The sequence below is a fragment of the Eurosta solidaginis genome, chromosome 4 (assembly GCF_040869045.1).
Source record: "Eurosta solidaginis isolate ZX-2024a chromosome 4, ASM4086904v1, whole genome shotgun sequence".
In the NCBI taxonomy this organism is placed as follows: Eukaryota; Metazoa; Arthropoda; class Insecta; order Diptera; family Tephritidae; genus Eurosta; species Eurosta solidaginis.
In genome coordinates, this window is record NC_090322.1 from 193,523,797 (window position 1) to 193,547,564 (window position 23,768).

General features: G+C 37.2%; 1 protein-coding gene across 11 annotated transcripts in view; it reads right to left on the minus strand.

Moving 5' to 3' along the window:
- The window catches only part of hfw (leucine-rich repeat domain-containing protein hfw), a 127,165-nt gene extending 103,701 nt beyond the window's left edge, over positions 1-23,464 (minus strand). Inside the window, exons 1-2 of one of the 11 annotated variants that reach the window (XM_067784415.1) lie at positions 23,351-23,464; positions 17,627-17,870 (exon numbers count right to left, since the gene is read on the minus strand). In XM_067784415.1, the coding sequence (XP_067640516.1) occupies positions 17,627-17,659 (33 nt within the window). In that variant the 5' untranslated portion in view covers positions 17,660-17,870; positions 23,351-23,464. Of the gene's footprint in view, positions 1-17,626; positions 17,871-23,271 lie in introns of all 11 variants that reach the window. The other 10 variants (XM_067784416.1, XM_067784418.1, XM_067784423.1 and 7 more) reach the window with 10 other exon arrangements.
- Between the last annotated feature and the right edge of the window lie 304 nt (positions 23,465-23,768).

Genomic DNA, 23,768 nt, shown 5'->3' on the forward strand with positions numbered 1-23,768 from the left:
TAAAAAATTGTCCTTCCTTAGTTCTTCCTTTGAGATTGATATTCAACAAGTTCCTATCGGCTGGTACTTTCAGTGATGATTGGAAGCTTACTTCTGTTACGCCCGTTTTTAATAGTGGCAATAAAAATGATGTCCGTAACTGCAGACCTATTTCCAAGCTGTCCACCATTTCTAAAATTCTCGAGCATGCCATCAGCGCAAAACTAAGTTTTGCAGTCAAATCCCTGATATCTCCGTACCAGCATGGCTGTGTCGCCAGATCTGCAATTTCCAACATTGCGGTGTTTAGTGAATACTGCATTGCGTCATTTTCTGGAGGTTTTCAGGTAGACTGTATCTATACGGATTTTTCTAATGCTTTTGACGGAGTTTCTCATGTCTTAATTAAACAGTTGAGTTGTCTTGGATTCCATTCCTCTTTTCTCCTATGGATTAGTTCTTATCTATCCAATCGACAGTGTGCGGTCACTATTGATAGTGTATCCTCTAGTTCCTTTATGGCAACCTCTGGTGTTCCTCAGGGAAGTATATTAGGACCACTATTTTTCATTTTATTTATTAATGACATCAATAGTTGTTTTTCATTTTCTAAATGTTTGTTGTATGCAGATGAATTAAAGATATTCCCAATAATTAAGACACCTGACGATGTTCTAAAGTTGCACAGAGATATCAATAAATTATATCAGTGGTGTCTGAACTCACGTCTGTCTCTTAATCCGTCTAAATGTTTCCATATGACCTACTCTAAGTCAACTTCCCTCTTGCGCACAAGGTATACTATTTCTGATTGTGAACTTCAGTACGTAAGTGAGATAAAAGACCTTGGCGTCCTCTTTGATAGTAAGTTTTCCTTTAATAATCATATAAATTATGTAATTTCTAAATCTTACTCCATGCTTGGTTTTGTGAGGCGTAATACCTCCAAATTTTCTGATCCTTATACAATCAAACTTCTATATACCTCGTTTATAAGGTCGCACATTGAATAGGTATGCTGTAGTTATTTGGAGGCCTTGTACTCAGTTAGCCATAAATAGAATCGAGAGGATTCAGAAATTTTTCTTAAGTATGTTCTTCGTCCATTAAAATTTCAGAAACGATGCCATCCTATTCTTCTCCGCTTATTCTCTTAGGGCTCAAGTCTCTTGAGAGTTGGCGATCTATACTCTGTTTAACTTTTGTATACTATGTGATTGATTAAGGAGGTTATTGACTGTCCTCATTTGTTGGAAAGCATTCGCTTTAACGTTCCTCAACGACTTCTTCGGAATTTCTAATCTTTCTATGGAGATAACTTCAGAACAAATTACGCTTGTTACTGAGTAAAAAAGTCTCTCTTGATTTTTCGCTTCCAAGAGCCGATTTTTTGATATTTGAATTCCGCTATTTAAGCTGTATATTTTAATTACAATTATGCTGTACGTAATACTTACTTGGATTCATAATATAGTCTATAAGGATTTTTGTCCAATGGCTTAATAAATAATAATAATAATTTGGTATCTTATCAAATATTTTTATTTTTTGAATCGCACTTACATAGTATGTGTGCGTACACAAATTATCAGTGCTGTGTTGTTGTACAATTAGTTATTTAATTGTAATACACATCACACAGTTTATTTGCGAAGCTTTTTAGTAATATTCATGAATTTATTAGCACATTTTGTAAGGTGTGCATCGACTAAAGCACCGAGAAATCGCGCGTTTGTGTTAATTTAAACATTGTTTATTAATCAATGTTCAATATTTGTATTCAACAAATCCGCCTACGCAACGAGTTTTCCTTAGAGAATGATATTGTCATCGCGCTTCCCATTTTACTCCAGGGCCGGGCGACCGGTGAGCTGACATGGTTACCGACATACAAAACGTGCCTGCGTTATAGAGGAAACACTTCTCATTTATACATAGCGCACGAGATGACAAACCCAATACCATGATTATGCAAAATTGTTCAATCACCCGAGTATGCCGAAGTGATAATGGCAATATCCAAGATTATGCCTAATTACATTCACGACGACGGCTATAACTACGACATCTGTCAAATTATTTTTACACCTGTTCTTATTTGTAAACGCTTTTATTTAGCTTGACTTGACAGACTGGCTGGTTGGCTGGCTGGCACGAATTTTGTAATTGAAATTTAAGTAATGTCCCGATAAGCTACAAGCTTGAAACTTGGAATATAGTTCAGAACCCAATGGCAATGCAATAATAAGAAAAAAACTCCGATAGGTGGCGCATAGATCGAAATATTTCAAAAAATCGTATTTGTGATCTGATTTGGTTCATATTTGGAACACATAATACATACATGAATAGAAAGCGGCCTAAGAAAAAAATCGCCACTAGGTGGCGCAATGATCGAGATATTCAAAAAATCGTTTTTGTGGTCCGATTTAGTCCATATTTGGAACACATAATACATACATGAATAGAAAGCGACCTATGAAAAAAATCGCCGCTAGGTGGCGAAATGATCGAGATATTCAATAAAATCGTATTTGTGGTCCGATTTAGTCCATATTTTGAACACATAATACATACATGAATAGAAAGCGACCTATGATGTCCGATTTGGCTCATATTTGGAACAAATATTACATACATATGGGGAAATCCGCCAAACTTTGGTTTTTTTGGAGAAAAAAATCCATTTCTAGAATTTACTAGTTGGTTATCTGTTATAATTATAACTACAGATGTACGTTTATAGCTATCATATGCGCGTGTGTTTGTGAGCGACACTTCCACAATTATATTGCATATCTCAGATAAGATATCTGCATGTGTTTGTGCGTTGCTTCTCCCTGCGTATACGTACATATGTGTAGTCATAATGATTGAATTATTGATGTGACTTGAATCACTGCTTAGCATCGGCTTAGAGATGATAGAATCCCTTCTAATATTCGTTACACTGCCCTCCACCTAAGTCTGATCGTCCCGATCTAAACGCTGCCAGCCTTTCCAAATGAACCACTTTCATTTTGGTTCGTGGTTTGCCAATGGTTTGTATGCGGTATCGTTGATCCGTTTTACAACTTTGTATGGGCCTTCCCAATTACACTGCAATTTCGGGGACAAACCTTTTTTTCGTTGTTGGTTGTATAACAGCACCAAATCTCCTTCCTGAAACCCTTCCGAATTAATTGCTTTATCGTACCTCGCTTTCATCTTGTCACTCATAATCTTTGCTCGTTGCCTTACCAGATCGTATATCTCTCTCAGCTCTTCTTCCAAGACACCAGTGGATTTCTTGACATTTCTCTCCGCATCGGCATCTATTCCATACTTCAAATCAGATGGTAATCGAAGGTCATTGCCAAAAATTACCTTTGCGGGAGTTCGGCCCGTTGTATCATGTACTGCCGATCGGTAGGTCATCAAGAATAATGATATGTGTATATCCCAGTCCTTATGGTACTTGTCTACTACTTTCCTTAAATGCTCCTCCAATGTTCTATTGAAATGTTCCACCATACCATCGGACTTAGGATGTAATGCAGTTGTCCGTGTTTTCCGAATGCCAACTTCTTGCACATTTCTTGGAACACAGCTGATTCAAAATTCCTGCCGTGGTCAGAATGTAACTCCATTGGTACCCCATACCTTGCAACCCAATCGTTTGTAACCACTTTTGCTACTTTTTCTGCTTCTTGGTTTGGGATTGGGTATACCTCTGGCCATTTACTGAAATAATCCATAACCACCAGTACGTATTTGTTTCCGCGGTTGCTAGTAGGAAATTGTCCTGCGACATCCATGGCGATCCTTTCAAATGGTGCACCTGAAATATACTGCTTCGTCTGGCCATGACTTCGTGTTTTGGGCCCTTTCGCCCTGTTGCAAACCTCGCAGTTGGCAATCCACTCGGTGACCGACTGACGGCAACCAACCCAATAGAATCTCTGCTTAATTTTCTCGAGCGTCTTCGTGATTCCAAGATGACCTCCACTTGGACCATTATGCAGCTCGCTGAGCACGTCAGGAATCCTCTTTCTGGGAACAACTATCAGTTTCTTCTTGCATTTACCATCCTCACTCTCCCGTACTTGATGAAGGCAACCGGATATCAATTCTAAACTGTTCCACTGTGCCCAATATGACTTCGCAATGGGACTCTCTGCTGACATATCTTCTCTGTTTGGTCTTTCGTTTCGTTCGAGCCCTTGCATAACATGTGACAGATCTGTATCTTCTAGCTGACACTTTCTTAGTTGTTTCTTGTCCCATTCATCCGTACACGTTATAGTCATTAGCCGGACATCTATAATGTCTTCTTTAGCCTCGGCCTTTGAACAGTGCTTGCATACCAAACTACATGTTCTTCGTGACATTGCATCAGCATTTCCATGGGTACTACATTTTCGATGCTCAATGGAGAAGTCATAGCTTTGTAGTCGCTCGATCCACCGTGCCAATTATCCTTCCGGATTACGGAACTGCAGAAGCCATTTCAACGCGGCGTGATCTGTCCTGACACGGAATCGCTGGCCGTAGAGGTATTTGTGAAAATGTTTAATGCACTCTACCAATGCCAACAGCTCTCTCCGCGTAACGCAGTAGTTCCTCTCTGGTTTTCCAATCGAACGGCTATAATATGCAACTAACTTCTCCTGTTCATCGACCAGTTGTGATTAAACGCCTCCTATAGCATACATTGGGGCAGTGCACAAACGCTCCTTCAATGTTTGGAAAGCCACTTCTTGCTCCTGGTTCAATTTAAAAGCTTTATTTTTTCTTGTAAGCTCATGGAGGCTATGGGCTACGCTGGAAAAATTTCGTACAAATCGGCGCTAATATTTACACATCCCTAGGAAACTTCTCAATTTATGTAGGTTCTGTGGTCTTGGCCAATCCTTTACAGCCTCTATCTTTTCGTTCGCAGTATAGATGCCCTCTGTCGCTACTTTGTGACCCAAATAATTTACTTCCTTTTTAAACAGCGCACACTTTTTGGGACTTAACTTCAGACCAGCGCAGGCTATTCCTCCAAGTTCTTAATATGTTCATCAAAGTTCTTGCCCAATACGATGATGTCGTTCAGGTACACCAAGCATGTTTTCCAATGTAGTCCTTTTAGTACCTGGTCCATGAGTCTCTCAAAAGTAGCTGGTGCATTACAAAGTCCAAAAGGCATCACTGTAAATTGCCAAAGACCATCACCGACACTGAAGGCTGTTTTCTCTTTATCTTCCTCCTTCACCTCAACTTGCCAGTAGCCGCTTTTCAAACCCAGCGTGGAAAACCAATTCGTACCAGATAGCGAATCCAGAGTGTCGTCAATTCTTGGCAATGGGTAGCTATCCTTTTTCGTTACGTCATTCAACTTCCGGTAGTCCACGCAAAACTTCATTTTTCCATCCTTCTTCTTTACAAGTACTACCGGTGAGCTCCATGGACTAGCTGATGGTTCGATGACGCCGCTGTCGCTCATTTCTTGTATGATTTGACACACAACTTCCCGCTTCGCCAGTGGAACACTACGTGGAGCTTGACGGATCGGCCTCGCATCTCCAGTGTCAATGATGTGTCACAACGTTGGTGCGGCCTGGTATGGAACCATCCTGGTCAAATATGTTGGCGTACTTTAGGAGCTGTTGTTTTGCCTTACTCTGATTGGCTTCCTCTAGCCCCTGCGTTCATGCCGTGATGTCATTTGAAAGATCAGTATTACTAGATGAAACGTGTTCCTGGAGCTGTTCACAGTTAATAACTACTTCAGCCTCTTGGTATCATTCCAAAATAGCTCCTATGATCAGTTTGAGTGGTGACTTGAACTTATTGAGCACTATTACCGGGATACGTCCATCCTGTTTTGTTACAGCCAAGGTTTTTCCTTCAAGTATGTTCGGTGTTGATTTGTTTGCTGCCTCGACAACCCACAATTTGTTTGTCCCACAATCTCCATCAACCTTTGCCCAGATGACTGCTTCGGATTTTGGTGGTATTTGCTGACTCTCTTTCACCAGCACTCGCTTATTTCTGTAGCCTCTCTCGTAGCCGTTGCTTTGCATATCGATCTTGATGCCTTGGTCGATTAAGAAGTCCATTCCAATTATGATTTCATCAACAATCTCTGCCACTATAAAATTGTGTATTACCGTGACGTTCCCAATTGCGTCTTCACATGCTACTTCACCTAGAACCGTGGTGTCTTCTCCAGTGGCTGTACGCAATCTTGCTCCATGCAATGGTCTTATCTTCTTGTTGACTAAATCCGCTCGAATGATGGAATGAGATGCACCCGTATCTAGTCAGTAAACGTTCCTTTCCATCCTCATGCCCTCCGACAGTAAGGCTGCTTGACCTTCTTCCAATTTGCGAGATAGAGATTATGGGGTATTCCATTGAGGGAGCCAGCTGTCGCCCCTTGCGGCTGACTGTCTTTAGTTTAACGATTGAGTGGACTTGGAGATTTGCTCATCTTCTTCAGCTCTGCGTTTACGCCCACCCACATAGTTGGAACTGTTAGGGTTGGTGTTGCAATAACGCTCAATGTGCCCTAGCTTTCCACACTTAAAACATTTGACTGCATCATTATTCTTCTCCTGCGTACCCTTCAATGCTTCCAAAATTGTGTCTACCCACTCTGGTCTTTCTACTTCCACACGATGAGCCTTATATGCTGGTTTACTCAATATGGAGGAAGTTTCCTGAGTCAATGCATGTGATACCGTTTCAGCAAATGTTGGCTTTGGGTTTGCGTATGTGGCTCGCTTCGTTTCGACGTCCCGTATGCCATTTATAAAACTCTGGATTTTACCCTCTCGGTGTATTGCACGGGTGCGTCCGCATTTGCCAAATGAGCCAACCTTTCAACATCCGAAGCAAACTCTTGCAAAGTCTCATTAGCTTTTTGGTAACGATTTTGCAACTCTATTTGGTGTATCTGCTTCCTGTGTTCGCTTCCGTATCACCTCTCTAGAGCGCTCATCAATGTTTCGCAGTTGTTCCGCTCCCCCTCGGGAATAGTATGTAGGATTTCAGCAGCAGATCCTTTCAATGCCACGAATAGTGCAGCAACTTTATCTTCAGCACTCCAGTTGTTCACTGCTGCGGTCTTCTCAAACTGAATATTAAACACCTGGAAAGGAACAGAGCCGTCAAAAGATGGAGTTTTTACCTTCGTATTGCTTGATGAAACAACTGGGCGATTTAGTTGCAACTCCTGTAAATGACCTCGCAATGTTTCAATCTCGGCATCGATTTTGTTCTCAAGTTGCAAAATTTTTGTGTCTTGCGCCTCCATCTTCGAAGAAATACGTTCTTCTTGCTCTTCCAGTTGTGCAGAGATCTGCGCTGATATTTGTGCCGACATTTCGGATATTCGTGCCTCTTGTGCTTTAATCTTCGATGTTATACGGTTCTCCTGCGATTCCAGTTGAGATGCCACATATGTCTTCTGTTCTTCCATCTTGGATGTTAAACGTGTCTTCTGCGATTCCAGCTGAGATGCCATTTGCGACGACATTTCTGAAATGCGTGCCTCCTGTGCTTCCATCTTGGATGTTATACGTGTCTCCTGCGATCCCAGTTGAGTTTCCATCTTGGATGTTACTGTCGACGTTTGTGCAGATATTGCAGCTAATATTGTGTTCAAGTCTGTGTTCGCCATTGTCTGCGGTGTTTCGTTTTTCTCCTCAATTTTTGTTGTTGTCTCGTCGCCATCAAGATGAAAGACATACTTTTCCACGTTAATTCCGTCTGCTTCCATTGCCTCTCGTAGTCTTGTCTGAAGTTCGGGTTTATTGTTCGAGTCAATCCACGGGCTTCCAACTCCTTTTTCAGTTGCTGGATCCTTAATTCACTTAACTTCGCCATGTCCTTTTTGTGCTCTGCAACTCTGGAATTTATTCAACAATTCCTCTTCTGACACCAATTGTAACGAATTTACTGCAATTCCTCTTATTTGCAACCTGCTCACTAAACCGAATCACTAAACTGTTGAATAAATAACTCCAATATTTAATAATGCAAAATGGCCTTTATTAAAGTACTTCACAATAAATAACTCTACTATCGCCTGACAGATAGCGTGCTTAATCGAAAACTGATTACAGCGCCTCTTTGATTTCCTCGTTGCATCTTCTAGGCGCTTCCATTTCTAGAATTTACTAGTTGGTTATCTGTTATAATTATAACTACAGATGTACGTGTATAGCTATGATATGCGCGTGTGTTTGTGAGCGACACTTCCACAATTATATTGCATATCTCAGATAAGATATCTGCATGTGTTTGTGCGTTGTTTCTCCCTGCGTATACGTACATATGTGTAGTCATAATGATTGAATAATTGATGTGACTTGAATCACTGCTTAGCATCGGCTTAGAGATGATAGAATCCCTTAGTGCTGCTAATATTCGTTACAATATAGTCAAAAGTACGAGCAAAAAATATATAAATTGAGGTCGCAATGTTAAATATACATTTATTTCAACACTTCTCTACCGATTATATCGAAATTTTAACAAAATATGGATATATATGCAGCTGTTACCTATGTAAAATTTTTTTGATACACGAGACCCCATTTTGTAGATATCGGGAAAAATATAAAACCGAATAACCGCCAAATATTTTTTACTGCAAATTTTGCAACACATTTATTTTAACACCTTTCTACCGATTCTTTTGAAACTTTAACAAGTAAGGAAGGCTAAGTTCGGGTGTAACCGAACATTACATACTCAGCTGAGAGCTTTGGAGACAAAATAAGGGAAAATCACCATTTAGCAAAATGAACCTAGGGTAAGCCTGGAATGTGTTTGTATGACATGGGTTTCAAATGGAAGGTACTAAATAGTATTTTAAAAGGGAGTGCGCCATAGTTCTATAGGTGGACGCAATTTCAGGATATCTCCATAAAGGTGGACCAGGGGTGACTCTAGAATGTGTTTGTACGATATGGGTATCAAATTAAAAGTATTAATGAGGGTTTTAAAAGGGAGTAGCCCTTAGTTGTATATGTGAAGGCGTTTTCGAGATATCGACCAAAATTTGGACCAGGGTGACCCAGAACATCTTCTGTCGGGTACCGCTAATTTATTTATATATGTCATACCACGAACAGTATTCCTGCCAAGATTCCAAGGGCTTTTGATTTCGCCCTGCAGAACTTTTTCATTTTCTTCTACTTAATATGGTAGGTGTCACACCCATTTTACAAAGTTTTTTCTAAAGTTATATTTTGCGTCAATAAACCAATCCAATTACCATGTTTCATCTCTTTTTTCATATTTGGTACAGAGTTATGGCATTTTTTCATTTTTCGTAACTTTCGATATGGGAAAAGTGGGCGTGGTCATAGTCGGATTTCGGCCATATTTTATACCAAGATAAAGTGACTTCAGATAAGTACGTGAACTAAGTTTAGTTAAGATATATCGTTGTTTGCGCAAGTTATCGTGTTAACGGCCGAGCGGAAGGACAGACGGTCGACTGTGTATAAAAACTGGGCGTGGCTTCAACCGATTTCGCCCATTTTCACAGAAAACAGTTATCGTCATAGAATATATGTCCCTACCAAATTTCACAAGGATTGGTAAATTTTTGTTCGACTTATAGCATTAAAAGTATTCTAGACGAATTAAATGAAAAAGGGCGGAGTTACGTCCATTTTGAAATTTTCTTTTATCTTTGTATTTTGTTGCACCATACATATCATTACTGGAGTCGAATGTTGACATAATTTACTTTTATACTGTAAAGATATTAAATTTTTTGTTAAAATTTGACTTTAAAAAAACATTTTTTTTTTAAAGTGGGAGTGTTCGTCATCCGATTTCGCTAATTTTTATTTAGCACACATGTAGTAATAGGAGTAACGTGCCTACCAAATTTCATCATGATATCTTCAACGACTGCCAAATTACAGCTTGCAAAATTTTAAATTACCTTCTTTTAAAAGTGGGCGGTGCCACGCCCATTGTTCAAAATTTTCTATTTTGCGTCATAAGGTCAACGCACCTACCAAGTTTCATCGCTTTATCCGTCTTTGGTAATGAATTATCGCACTTTTTCGGTTTTTCGAAATTTTCGATATCGAAAAAGTGGGCGTGGTTGTAGTCCGATTTCGTTCATTTTAAATAGCGATCTGAAATGAGCGCCCAGGAACCTACATACCAAATTTCATAAAGATACCTCAAAATTTACTCAAGTTATCGTGTTTACAGACGGACGGACGGACGGACGGACATGGCTAAATGAATTTCTTTTTTCACCCAGATCATTTTGATATATAGAAGTCTATATCTATCTCGTTTAGTTTATGCCGTTACGGATTACCGTTATGCGAACAAAGTTAATATACTCTGTGAGCTCTGCTCAGCTGAGTATAAAAACATATAGATATGTGAACCAAGTATGTTTAGGTAAAAAAGTTTTAATACCCGAGATCCGGTTTTGGAGATATTGATAAAAATATAACCCGGAAAACCTTAATTTTGTTTACTTATTTAAACACTTCTTAGCCGATTGTGTTGAAATTTTATCAGGATTTGCATATCTATGTGGGTTATATTTAAGTAAAATTTTGCTGATACCCGGTTTTAGAGATATCGGCAAAAATATGAAACCGGGTAACCGTCAAATATTTCATACCCGTTTGATAATTTTTTCTCTACACCACATAAGTATACCTTTAATTGCCTCATCTTGGAATATTCACGCAAGGAAAGTTATTGATATTTGTACATGGGACAAATATACGAAATTTTCGCCAAAAATTGGCAATTGTCAAAAAGTGTAGAAAAAAAAAAATTTTTTTTTTTGTTAAATTTTTGTATCAAATTTGTGTTTCTTTTCATTTACTTTTAAATAAAACCTGGTTTAAAAAAATTAAAAAAAATTGTCTGCACTTTTTGACGATTGCCAATTTTTGGCGAAAATTTCGTATATTTGCCCCATGTACAAATATCAATAACTTTCCTTGCGTGAATATTCCAAGATGAGGCAATTGATGGTATACCACTGTGGTGTAGAGAAAAAATTAACAAACGGGTATGAAGTGATAAAAGTAAAATTTTAGCTGTGCCCACAAAAAAACATGCTCCTGAAAAAAATTTACGCAACCTTCCCTGCTTCCACTTTTCTGCCTCTACCTTCAAAACTGAAAGGGGCAATCGAATTTGAAGCCCCAGGTTTTTTTAGTCCCTAATAGGCTATTATCCTTCATAATCCAAATTTCAATACTCAGTTGCGTCAAAAAGCTATAAGCAAAAAACTGTGAATATTGAAAATGACAAAAAAAAGTATCGCTAGTTTGATTGATGATATTTTTGAGTATTGAAGGGGCACATTAAATTTGCTCATACTTTTAGAATCTCCGTCTCAAAAACAACATTCAGATTAAATTCCATAGCGTTTCAGCGATGCCTCAAAATTTTATCGAAAAAATTAAAAAAAAAAAAAATCAAGGGTATCGCTTGAAAAAGTGTAAAAATCGACGTTTTTCACGTTTCGAAGCTCTGCAAAAACTTACTATCAATTTTCTTGATTTTTAAAATCATCAGATCAGAGAGTCAAAAGGTCAAACTTAATGTCCTTGTACTTTTTTTTTTTGGTCTTAAGTGTTTTGCCCGTGTGTAAAACCCGAGTATCCACAAAAGTAAACGTTTTTGGGATTTGCCCATATAGTCCGGTAGAAGTAACATCAAAATATTTTGGAGTTCGAGGAGGGGCAAGCATACGTGGTACCAGAGTCGAGTAAAGTCTTTGGATGGATTATGTATTGAGGAGTTAGATTGTAACAAATTGCCAGGAAAGAGTCCTTGTAATAATGAGTCACTAAATGAACTAAATAGAATGAGAAGTAATAAGCAACTAAATAAAGACTAAAAACTTGAAAATAAAATAATAAAAAAAAAATTTTAGTTAAACGGTTTTATTGAAAACAATACTATTGATAGTCATAAGTAAGACCAACTGAACCTTAATGAGGTGATGCTATGCCTCACATTTTTAGCAATTTCACACACCCAACGCTTTTATTTAATTGTCTGATCAACGCCCTAGATTGATGGGGAATGTTCTGACTAGTACGATGACTAGGACCTACCTAATTACTTTCTAACTTTTTTCAATAAAACCGTTTAACTTAAACATTTTTTTTAAATTATTTTATTTGAATCGCACTTACATAGTATGTGTACATACACAAATTATCAGTGCTGTGTTGTTGTACAATTAATTATTTAATTGTAATAAACATCACACAGTTTATTTGGGAAGCTTTTTAGTAATATTCATGAATTTATTAGCACATTTTGTAAGGTGTGCATCGATAAAGCGCCGAGAAATCGCGTGTTTGTGATAATTTAAACATTGTTTATTAATCAATGTTCAATATTTGTATTCAACAAATTCGCCTACGATACAAGTTTTCCTTAGAACATGATATTGTCATCGCGCTTCCCATTTTACCCCAGGGCTGGGTGACCGGTGAGGTGACATCGTAACCGACATACAAAACGTGTCTGCGTTATAGAGCAAACACTTCTCATTTATACATAGCGCACGAGATGACAAACCCAATACCATGATTATGCAAAATTGTTCAATCACCCGAGTATGCCGAAGTGATAATGGCAATATCCAAGGTTATGCCTTTACATTCACGACGGCGGCTACAACTGCGACATCTGTCAAATTATTTTTACACATGGTCTTATTTTATTATTATTATTTTAAACATAATATTGTAATTTAGTGAAATTTGCCTTATTCGAAACCTTCTGCTAACGTTCGAATCGCTAAACTGTTGAATAAATAACTCCAATATTCAATAATGCAAAATGGTCTTTATTAGACTACTTTGAAAATACTTCACAATAACACTTATACTTCACAATCAATAGCATGCTTAAATCAAAACTGACTCTGACTACTCAGATTTCACTGCTTTTATACTCTCTGTTTTCTCGTTCATCCATTTCTTGTCTAGTAACTTCGCGAAATTCATGCTTGGTTACCAACCATATATGTACATGTATATTTGTAGTTTATAGTATCTCGCATAGCCATATGCGTGTGTATATGTAAGTACTACTTCGGCTGATGATTACATGTGTTTGCGAGTATCTCTTCGTTGCATTGTATGTACATATGTGTGTAAATGATGATTGATTTGTCTATGTACCAAGAGTGGCAGCTTACTTTATTATTGTTCTGCCTTTATTTACTTAGTATCAGATTAGTGATGTGAATGTCACTTAGTGATGCTAATATTCGTCACAATATAGTATGGTTTTTCTAAAATTTTTGCTATTATTTGCTATAATTTATATTTGTAGCTGCCGCGTGCTTGTGGTGTATAGACACCGTGTTGAATGTAATCAGCCCTATTGATGGTACTTTCCGTTATGACAAAAATGGAAAAAAGGAAAATCAATGATGAGCTTGTCCAGCTTTACGCAAATTTGCATACAGTGAAGGGAATTGAGCCAACCCTGCAGGTTGGATGGCTTAGAAGTTATCCTAAAAACGAAATTTTTTCCTTAGAAAAACGAAAACAAGTGAGATTTCTATTTTCTACTAAAGGCCACGCGATCTACGGGCATGTACCTGCAATGTCAGGACTCATCTAGAGGAAGGTACCGATAACCAACTGTTTCGGCTGGCTGATATCTTCTTGAAAACAAAGACCGATACCACTACCACACCGTTGATGTCATTGTGAAATCTTGTAACGATATCACCGGCATTCAGGAAGCATGATGAACGGTGCTAGGCTGAATAACGTAAGTCCCTTGCGACGTCAGAAGATCAAAGATCACGAGACAAAATCGATCATGTCATGATCGACGGCAGGCATAGCTCCAGTGTCCTAGATATGTGCACTCTACGTGGTGCAAATATAGACTTGGACCACTATCCAAGATAAGTACGTACGCATCTGTACAGCGAATAAAGTGCACGCAGTGACATTAACATTAGGAAAGTTTTCTGTCGAGAAACTGCTCAAGAAACAGAAAGCTAATAATCTGTTCACTCAGCTATCACTGACACGGTGAGGAATGACGCACTGCCTCGGAAAAAACGATGCTGCGTACGGGCGCAGCAACGAGTTGTGAATTGACATCTAAATATCTAGAATGAGGTTCTGAAGTATATTCTTAGCTTTAAGTATCTAGCTCTACAGGAAGTTACTCAAATAGTGGTCGCAAGATTTCACATGTCGTAAATGGACTTTCTAAATATCCCGATCCATGTTCCATGGAGAAACATTTTTATTCTGCATGTAACAACGTAATAAAGGCCGAAATTATTGTAACAAATTTTGGGGGATACACATACAAAATGCATTTTTGTTCATGCGATGTATGGAAGAAATCGCTCAACACCCTCGCCGAAAAAAAATCTGAAAACTCAGGGAAAATGCTCAGCTATTTCTAACTTGCACATTATTATACTAAAATATATTGGGCTACAAAACTGCATACTCAAAAATTTTCTAGAAATTTTGAAACAAAATTTCAAAATTTTGATGGTCATTTTTGAAATTTTCATTAATTCTCCTTACCTTTGCATAACTTTGACATTTTTATACCTTTCATGAACATGAAATGGTATATTAACTTTGGTCCGATGTTTGTAACGTTGAGAAATATAGAAGATAGACTCACCATTAAGTATACCAAATTGATCAGGGTGACGAACTGAGTTGGTATAGCCATGTCCGTCTGTCCGTCCGTCCGTCTGTCTGTTTGAACGCAAACTAGTCCCTCAAATTTTGAGATATCTCAATGAAATTTGGCACAAGGATGTATTTTTGTATTATCTATTTTTTAAAAGCGGGTACAATTTTTAGCTTACATCTTCTGTCTTTTTCTATTTACTTCACCTGGTGATTCCACTTTGGCTGTCTCGTTTGTTTTTAATGAGGCGTCACTCGTTATTTTTTTGGCATTTACTCGATGTATACTGAGAGGTAGTCGCTACTTTTTTTTTGGGCGAGATGTTTATAAATGTCTTCTATACATTTTCGTGGGGTATTTGTGTTTATTTTTCCACTGTATTTAATTAATTTATTTAATTCTCTTTCCAAAAATCACAGTTGCACAAGGGGGGGCCTTCATTCAAATTCACAGGAGGCCCTTTCTCAGCAGCATCGATTCTATCTACGATTTCAAGAATTAGATTCGCTTATGAAACGCAGCAACGAGAAAAGTTGAAAACACCGGCACATACTTCCGCATGCAAAAATTTTAATTTCTACCATAATTGCAGCATTGGTTTATATATATCTGTGGTTTACAGGAAGAACAACTTAAGTCCACTTTGCCATAAGGCTCAAAATCGCATCAGAATATCATGTAAAGTGAGCCTTACGGCGAACTGGACTTAAGCTGTTCTTCCTATGAACAACAGGTATATTATTTTTTTACAAATACATTGACTTTTTGGTTCCTGTGAGCGTACGATCACATAAATTGTGCGCGTGTTACGAGTTCTGAGCCCCTCTACTTCCTACTAGGTTTTAATATATTCTGCGCGCACGGTTCTCGATTATCGAGTCGTTCGTATATAAGTGGAATTTCATTGTGTCCAGTTACACGACTATATATTAACGGGCTTAAAATCCGAGAATATTTAGTGGATGGTCTAAATCGACGTTTACTATGTGTAGAATACGGTATTTTACTCAATTTCTATCCTAGACGTCCATCCCGATATCTGCTTTTGGATTAGAATTTGAATAAAATAAATAAAAAATAAAATTTCTCCCATAATTTAGTGTATACATTTTTCGGTGAAACTTTTGCGGCTCGGGGGTTTGGGTGACCCTCGGAGCTGGGGGCCCTGGTGTACCGCACAGCTTGCACCAGTCTCGGTGCGGCCCTGCGTATGATGCACTGTATTTACCTTATTCTAAGGTTTATCTATCAAGAATAAATGAGTATTCCTTATTGCTTACAACCCCTTATGTCAGTTTTTTTCTGGGCGAAGACATTTCTGCATAAGTGTGTACAACAAAATAATCAAAATTACAACAACTACTTTTTTAAACGGTTTTATTTAGCTTGACTTGACAGGGTGGAAGACCGGCCGGCACGAATTTTGTAATTGAAATTTAAGTAACTTCCCGATAAGCTACAAGCTTGAAACTTGGAATATAGTTCATAACCCGACGACAATGCAATAATAAGAAAAAAACTCCGATAGGTGGCGCATGGATCGAAATATTTAAAAAAAAATCGTATTTGTGGTCCGATTTGGTTGATATTTGGAACCATAATACATACATGAATAGAATGCGACCTATGAAAAAAATCGCCTCTATGTGGCGCAAGGATCGAGATATTCAAAAAAATGGTATTTGTGGTCCGATTTGGCTCATATTTGGAAGAAATATTACATACAGTCCTGTAGAAGTGACATCAAAGTACTTTGGAGTTCGAAGAGGGACACGCATACGTGGCGCAGAGTCGAGTAAAGTCTTTGGAAAGATTATGTATTGAGGACTTTGATTGTAACAAATTGTCAGAAAAGAGTCCTTGTAATAATGAGTCACTAAACGAACTAAATAGAATGAGAAATAATATGCGGGATTCAAGGGGTTGTGTAGCGCAATATATAGCTTCTCCAACCCAATTGTCAACCTCACCTTCGAGCGGCGAATCCCGTTTCACTAACAGACGAGGCTCTGGCGACCCCAAGCTCCTCATGGAACTTGGGGGTGGGGAGGGAGGGATGGCCTGAAGGTTTAATGTGGCCATATAAATCGTTCCCGAGATGGTCGGGCCAGCACCTTAATAGTGCTGTGTTACCGGAGCGTATCGGATATGTATCTGACAAAGGACCATCACATCGATAACACTCCCCAAAGCCTTCGGGGAGTAACCTAATCGCTACAACAACAACAATAACAGAAATAAAATAGGCAATTAAATAAAGACTAAAAACTTGAGTATAAAATAATTTTAAAAAAATTGTTAAGTTAAACGGTTTTATTTAAAACAATACTTACATGAAGTAATAATAATACTAAAAGCAAGAAAATAATTAGGTAGGTCCTAGGTACTAGTCATCACACTCCTCATCAATCTAGAGCGTTGATCAGACAATTAAACAAAAGCGTTGGACGCATCAAATTTCTATTGATAGTCATAAGTAAGACCAACTGAACCTTAATCAGGTTATGCTACGCCTCACATTTTTAGAAATTTCACGCGCCCAACCCTTTTATTTGTCTGATCAACGCTCTAGATTGAAGAGGAGTGTGATGATTAGTTCCCAGAACCTACCTAATTATTTTCTAATATTATTATTACTTAATTTAAGTAGTGTCTTCAATGAAATCGTTTAACTTCAAAATTTTTTTTAAATTATTTTATTTACAAATATATCGTAACAAAGTTAAAATGTTTGGACTTGTATTAGCAGCCAGCTCCTGTTGTAAGTTGTTATCCCAATTTCTTTGCCTAACTCCATTAACAGAAATATCAACAACAAAAAAGTCATCGCTCATCTGGATTTTGTAAAAATTCAGTTATTTTTGTCTTCATTTTGAGCTCTGCCTGTTTTTGGTAACCGGGCTTTCATATAAACGGAGTTGTACATCACTAATAGATAATAACTTCGTTAATAATTATTTTCATTTTTACTTACATGTCTAGTTAACTTTTCAGCTAAGAACGGCATTTTATTTCCAAATTTTATAAGTATGAACGTCGCTTTTGGTGCATTCAATAATTAATCACTGTTCAAAGGCACATACATACGTACATATCTTGTATGAATATATATACTTATATATGTATTTATATAGGTTGGAGGTATCAATTGTAAAGTAATAGTTTGCCAACTTTTCACAACTTTTCTTTATTTACATATGTGCACAGCTTGAACATTCCTTATTTAAAGCATTTAAAAATAAAAAGCTAAGCATTTTTAAAGTACTTCCTTTATATAAATGGACCAAAAGAAACGAAAAATGTTTTTTTTTTTTTTGTACAAATACATAATCATGCTGAACTTTGATATTCATATATTAACATAACCACTGCAAAAATTTTGATGAGGAATAAAAATAAAAATAAAAAATGCGGGGCACACATTGCCGGGCTTAGGTAAAAATTATATCGAAAGCCTATTTATTGCACTAATATCATTGTTTACTATATATGTAGTTTGGCAGCTTAAATTGAGGTTATGTTGCGAATAGAGTGGAAGGCACTCGAATTCAGTGAAAGAAGGTACTCGAATGGGGTGGAATGAAGAACAGTAGGAAGAGCTGAGTTGCATTGGATTAATATACCTTCAATCATTGTATCAATATTAAAGATAAATTTAGAAAAAAAAATTAAATACTTGAGTATAAGCAAACCTTTCCTTTCAATTACTGCAATGAAGGTGTCCTAGATGCTAATATTCCAAGATTATAACATTTTATGTCTGTTTAAAAATTTATTTTGAATTTCCCTAAAGATTTCCGTACTATGGCCATTAGTGATGTTTGTGTGTGTGTGCCAATTTTGAGCGATCAGCTGTTAGTTGCGCTACTTGGTAAAGTTTACAATGCTAATATATTGGCAAATAATTGAAAGGAAATGAGTAAACGAAATTAGCCAAACAGCTGACTTTTGCCTACACTTTTTCCTTAGACTTCAGCGCCCATTACTGATACTTAGCATAGACTTGACTTGACTTGAGAACTGTCACTCAGTTCTGTTAAATGAACATTGCATGTTACTGATTACTCAAAACTTAGCAACACTTTACTTGACTTAGATATCTGTTGAATTTTGATTTTCTATGTAAGTTCTAAGTGACGTTTACATTTTGAGATGCCATTTGTTTGTTTCCATTTCAGTTTGACATTTTGTCATACAAATTGACATTTATGATTATGATGCCAGATTGTATGCGCTAAGTGGAGTATAATCGTGGCTAAGTTGCCAAGTTTACGCCAAGTTCAGTCAAGTCTATGCTAAGTATCAGTAATGGGCCGTTTAAACGGCCAATTAATGATGACTTATCCATAACCAGATAAAACAGTTGATCGAACCAACCTTATGGAAATCAATGTAATCGATTAATGGTTCCATACCATAACCCTGACCCCATAACCATCCATAGCCAACCAATTGGTTTTTGGCTTTTCGCCATATCCATAACCTAAAAATATTTGAGTTGGTGGATTTAATAACTTTTTGTAGATTTTATTCATTGTTTTGGATATGTTATGACTAAAGAGCGAATTAATGGCGACTTATAACCATAAACTTATAACCAAATAAAACAGTTGATCGAACCTACCTTATGGAAATCAATGTAATCGATTAATGGTGCCATACCAAAACGCTAACTCGATTACATTGATTTCCATAAGGGAGGTGTAATCAGCTGTTTTATCTGGTTATGGCTGCATGGTTATAAGTCACCATTAATTCGCCCTTAAGAGACATCTTTTGTGGAATATGTTTGTAATTTTTTTGCATTTTCTTCATTTTTATGAAATTTTCACGATTTTTAGGTTAAGGCACCATTAATCGATTACATTGATTTCCATAATACGCCAATTACACGGCTCAAGTATCCTTGTGCCAATTACCAATTTGCACAAGGATTTGCCCAGTGTGTACACTGGTTGCGCTATTTGCGCAGATAACTGCGCTAAAATCAAAACTATTTTGATATTTACGCATGTCTGCAAATATTGCACATGCTTTTTTGTTGTTGTTGTTGTTGTAGCGATTAGGTTACTCCCCGAAGGCTTTGGGGAGTGTTATCGATGTGATGGTCCTTTGTCGGATACAGATCCGATACGCTCCGGTAACACAGCACCATTAAGGTGCTGGCCCGACCATCTCGGGAACGATTTATATGGCCACATTGAACCTTCAGGCCATCCCTCCCTCAACACCCCCAAGTTCCATGAGGAGCTTGGGCTCGCCAGAGCCTCGTCTGTTAGTGAAACGGGATTCGCCGCTCGAAGGTGAGGTTGACAATTGGGTTGGAAAAGCTATATATTGCGCTACACAACCCCTTGAATCCCGCACTTGCTTTTTTCTTCGTGTGTGGTGAATGTTACAGTTTACCTGTGGTTTTTGATAATATAACATCAGTAATTATTGCTTAGAAATGTTAATATCTCTAGCTTGTAACAGGAATTCACATAAATTCAATAATACATAATCAGACCAATTCTAAATATTCTGGCGCAATTTTGTTCTCGCGGATTTTTTTATTCCCGCGGAAAAATTCCTCCAATTCTTTTCTCCTAGGGAGAAGAATAATTGGGGAAGAGGAATTTCGAATTTTCGAAGTCAGCTGTTTTGTCAATTGAAATTTCGTTGGGCATTTCTTATTTTGTTTAAAAAATTGTAAAGTTTAATTATTGTTGCCAATTTGTTTGAAATTAAGAAATAAGGTATAAACAATGCACATTATTGTATTTCATGTGGTATTCACTGAAATGTGTAATGAATTGGTGCCACAGCAACATCAACAGAGGAGCATAAGAAGAAGACCGGCGGGATAACACAAATCCGCCGGAGTTGCCTGCACTCATTCTGCAAAGCAATTTTCTGGCGGCCAAGACGAGTTGAGTTCGCCTTTCGCCATATGCCAAAATCTATTTAAGCCTTCTTAAAAAATCCTTGCACAATTTCTGGATGGCTGCATCAAATATGCGAAGAGCTCTTCCGTTGCTTATGATATACTTTTCGACTTAAAATAAAGAATATTGTGGTTGTTGTTGTTGTGTTAACAGTGAGAATATTGTGGTAGAATGTAAATACATATTTTAGCACAAATGTGTACAAATAAGTGTTCTTTCTTAAAATAACCAATTTCCTTTAACTATTTTGATGCATTCCCTTTAATTTAACTAGTGAAAAAACTCCTATGAAATGGCAGAGAAATCTCCCTCTCCCTCACATTCATAATCAGCCCAATTCTAAACGAAAATTCCGTGCGAGTTTTCTCCCTTCTCCCATTCCTCGTATTCTAAATAAAAATTCCTTGTGAGTTTTTTCACTTCTCCCTTTCCTCCTATTCTGAACAATGTTCGAAAAAGCGGAAACAGGTTATGGGAGAAAAGTAGGTATTATGAATGTGAGGGAGAGGGAGATTTCTCTGCCATTTCATAGGAGTTTTTTCACTTGTTAAATTAAAGGGAATGCATCAAAATAGTTAAAGGAAATTGGTTATTTTAAGAAAGAACACTTATTTGTACAAATTTGTGCTAAAAGATGTATTTATATTCTACCACAATATTCTCACTGTTAATACAACAACAACTACAACCACAATATTCTTTATTTTAAGTCGAAAAGTATATCATAAGCAACGGTAGAGCTCTTATAAATAAAAAAATAAATGTAAGGCGCGATAACCTCCGAAGAGATCTAAGGCCGAGCTTCTCTTCCAATTTGCGTCGTGCTCCTCTTGATTTTCCCTACAAATCGGCCGGACGGGACCTACATGTTTTATGCCGACTCCGAACGGCATCTGCAAGGCAGATGAGTTTTCACTGAGAGCTTTTCATGGCAGAAATACACCCGGAGTGCTTGCAAACACTGCCGAGGGGCGACCCCGCTTAGAAAAATTTTCTTCTAATTGAAAAATCTTATTTCTAAAATTTTGATGTTGCTTTGCCCGGGAGTTGAACCCAGGGCATACGGTGTGATAGGCGGAGCACGCTACCATCACACCACGGTGGCCGCCCAGGTAGAGCTCTTGGTATACAAATTTGATGCAGCCATCCAGAAATTGCGCAAGGATTTTTTAATAAGGCTTAAATAGATTTTGGCTTATGTTCCGCTGTTGATGTTGCTGTGGCACCAATTCATTACTCATTTCAGTGAATACCACATGAAATGCAATAAATACTGTGCAATGTTTATATTTTATTTCTTAATTTCCAACAAATTTGCAACAATAATTAAACTTTTCAATTTTTTAAACAAAATAAGAAATGTGCAACGAAATTTCAATTGACAAAACAGCTGACTTCGAAAATTCGAAATTCCTATTCCCCAATCATTGTTCTCCCTAGGAGAACAGAATTGGAGGAATTTTTCCGTGGGAATAAAAAAATCCGCGAGAATATTTAGAATTGGTCTGAATACCTACTTTTCTCCCATAACCGGTTTCCGCTTTTTCGAACATTGTTCAGAATAGGAGGAAAGGGAGAAGTGAAAAAACTCACAAGGAATTTTTATTTAGAATACGAGGAATGGGAGAAGGGAAAAAACTCGCACTGAATTTTCGTTTAGAATTGGGCTGAATAATTTTTTATACAATTAGAACAAATGTTTCATTTGTTGCGCTAGTTGAAAAATGAATATTGCGCAGTGATGCAATGAGTTGAGCTGATCTTGCAATTAAAATATATATATATTAAATATAAAATGGAAAATAAACGCTTCTGGCGCGAGTTTTTCGACTTATACCGTGAATTACCAGCACTGTGGAAAATAAACATACAATTAGTGCCTTTTTATACAATTAAAACACATGTTTCATTTGTTGCGCTACTTTAAAAATTAATATTGCGCAGTGTTTTCGAGCCGTGTATGTCAAAATTTTCATTTGCACAAATTTCGTCGTGTTATATTTGCGCCTGGCTTTTGTGTCATGTATGGGCCGTCTAAAATTGGCTAGATCAGCTGTTTTATCTGGTTATGGTTATATGGTTATAAAGGGTGAATTAATGTTGACTTATAGCCATAAAGCCATAACCAGATAAAATAGCTGATCACACCTACCTTATGGAAATCAATGTAATCGAGCTAGCGTTATGGTATGGCACCATTAATCGATTACATTGATTTCCATAAGGTAGGTTTGATCAGCTGTTTAATCTGGTTATGGATTTATGGTTATAAGTCACCATTAATTCGCCCTTAAGTCACCATTAATTGGACCTTGATGAGACGCGAAGATTTAGTTAGCATGGAGAAAACCAAAATTTCGATAACTTCTAGAAAAATGGCTAACTGAAGATGGTGAAAACGGTCCGTAGAGTGCAAAAATATTGGCAAACACGTTCTTACCAACAAGAAAGTTTTGAGCCTATATTGAAGATAAAATAATTTTTTTAATCAGTCTAATATACGTATGTATGTAGTACATACATACGCCATACATATTTGTTGTGTGCAAGCTCATTTTAAAATAGCAATCAATTTTGAACGTACGTACATATGTACATATATGCTTAAACAGATATGTATGTATGTATATAAAAATGTCGTAATTTAGCTATATAATTTTAAGCTAATAATTTTTTAAATATAGAAATTCACAGTCTAGTTTTCGCTTATTAAGCCAAACAATCTTGTTCACCGACACCAGTTGCTTCACCGTGGTCATCTATTTCTTTACTTTTTTTTCATTTGGAGTTGACGTCATTATCAAAATGCAAACTACCGCTAAATAAAAGCAAAGCAAAACAAAACACTTGGAAGAACGGCAAGCACTGATGACACGATATGAAACTTTTACTCTCTCTCAATTCGTTTCCAGGAATGGGTCTTGAAGTTCATTTGATTGTAAACAAAAGTTCATTCGTTTCCAAGAATGGGTCTTGAAGTTCATTCGATTGTAAACAAAAGTTCATTCGTTTCCAAGAACATCAGATGGCTATAGAGTTGCCTAAACTACCCAAAAAAAACTCAAAGAAATCCGTTCAGTTTCATTATTTTCAAAAAAATCAGCAAGTAAGGTGATAAAAACTTATTAAAATTTATAAAAAAGGCAAAGTTTTGTAGAAATATTTTGTGGTAGATAAGTGAAAAAATAT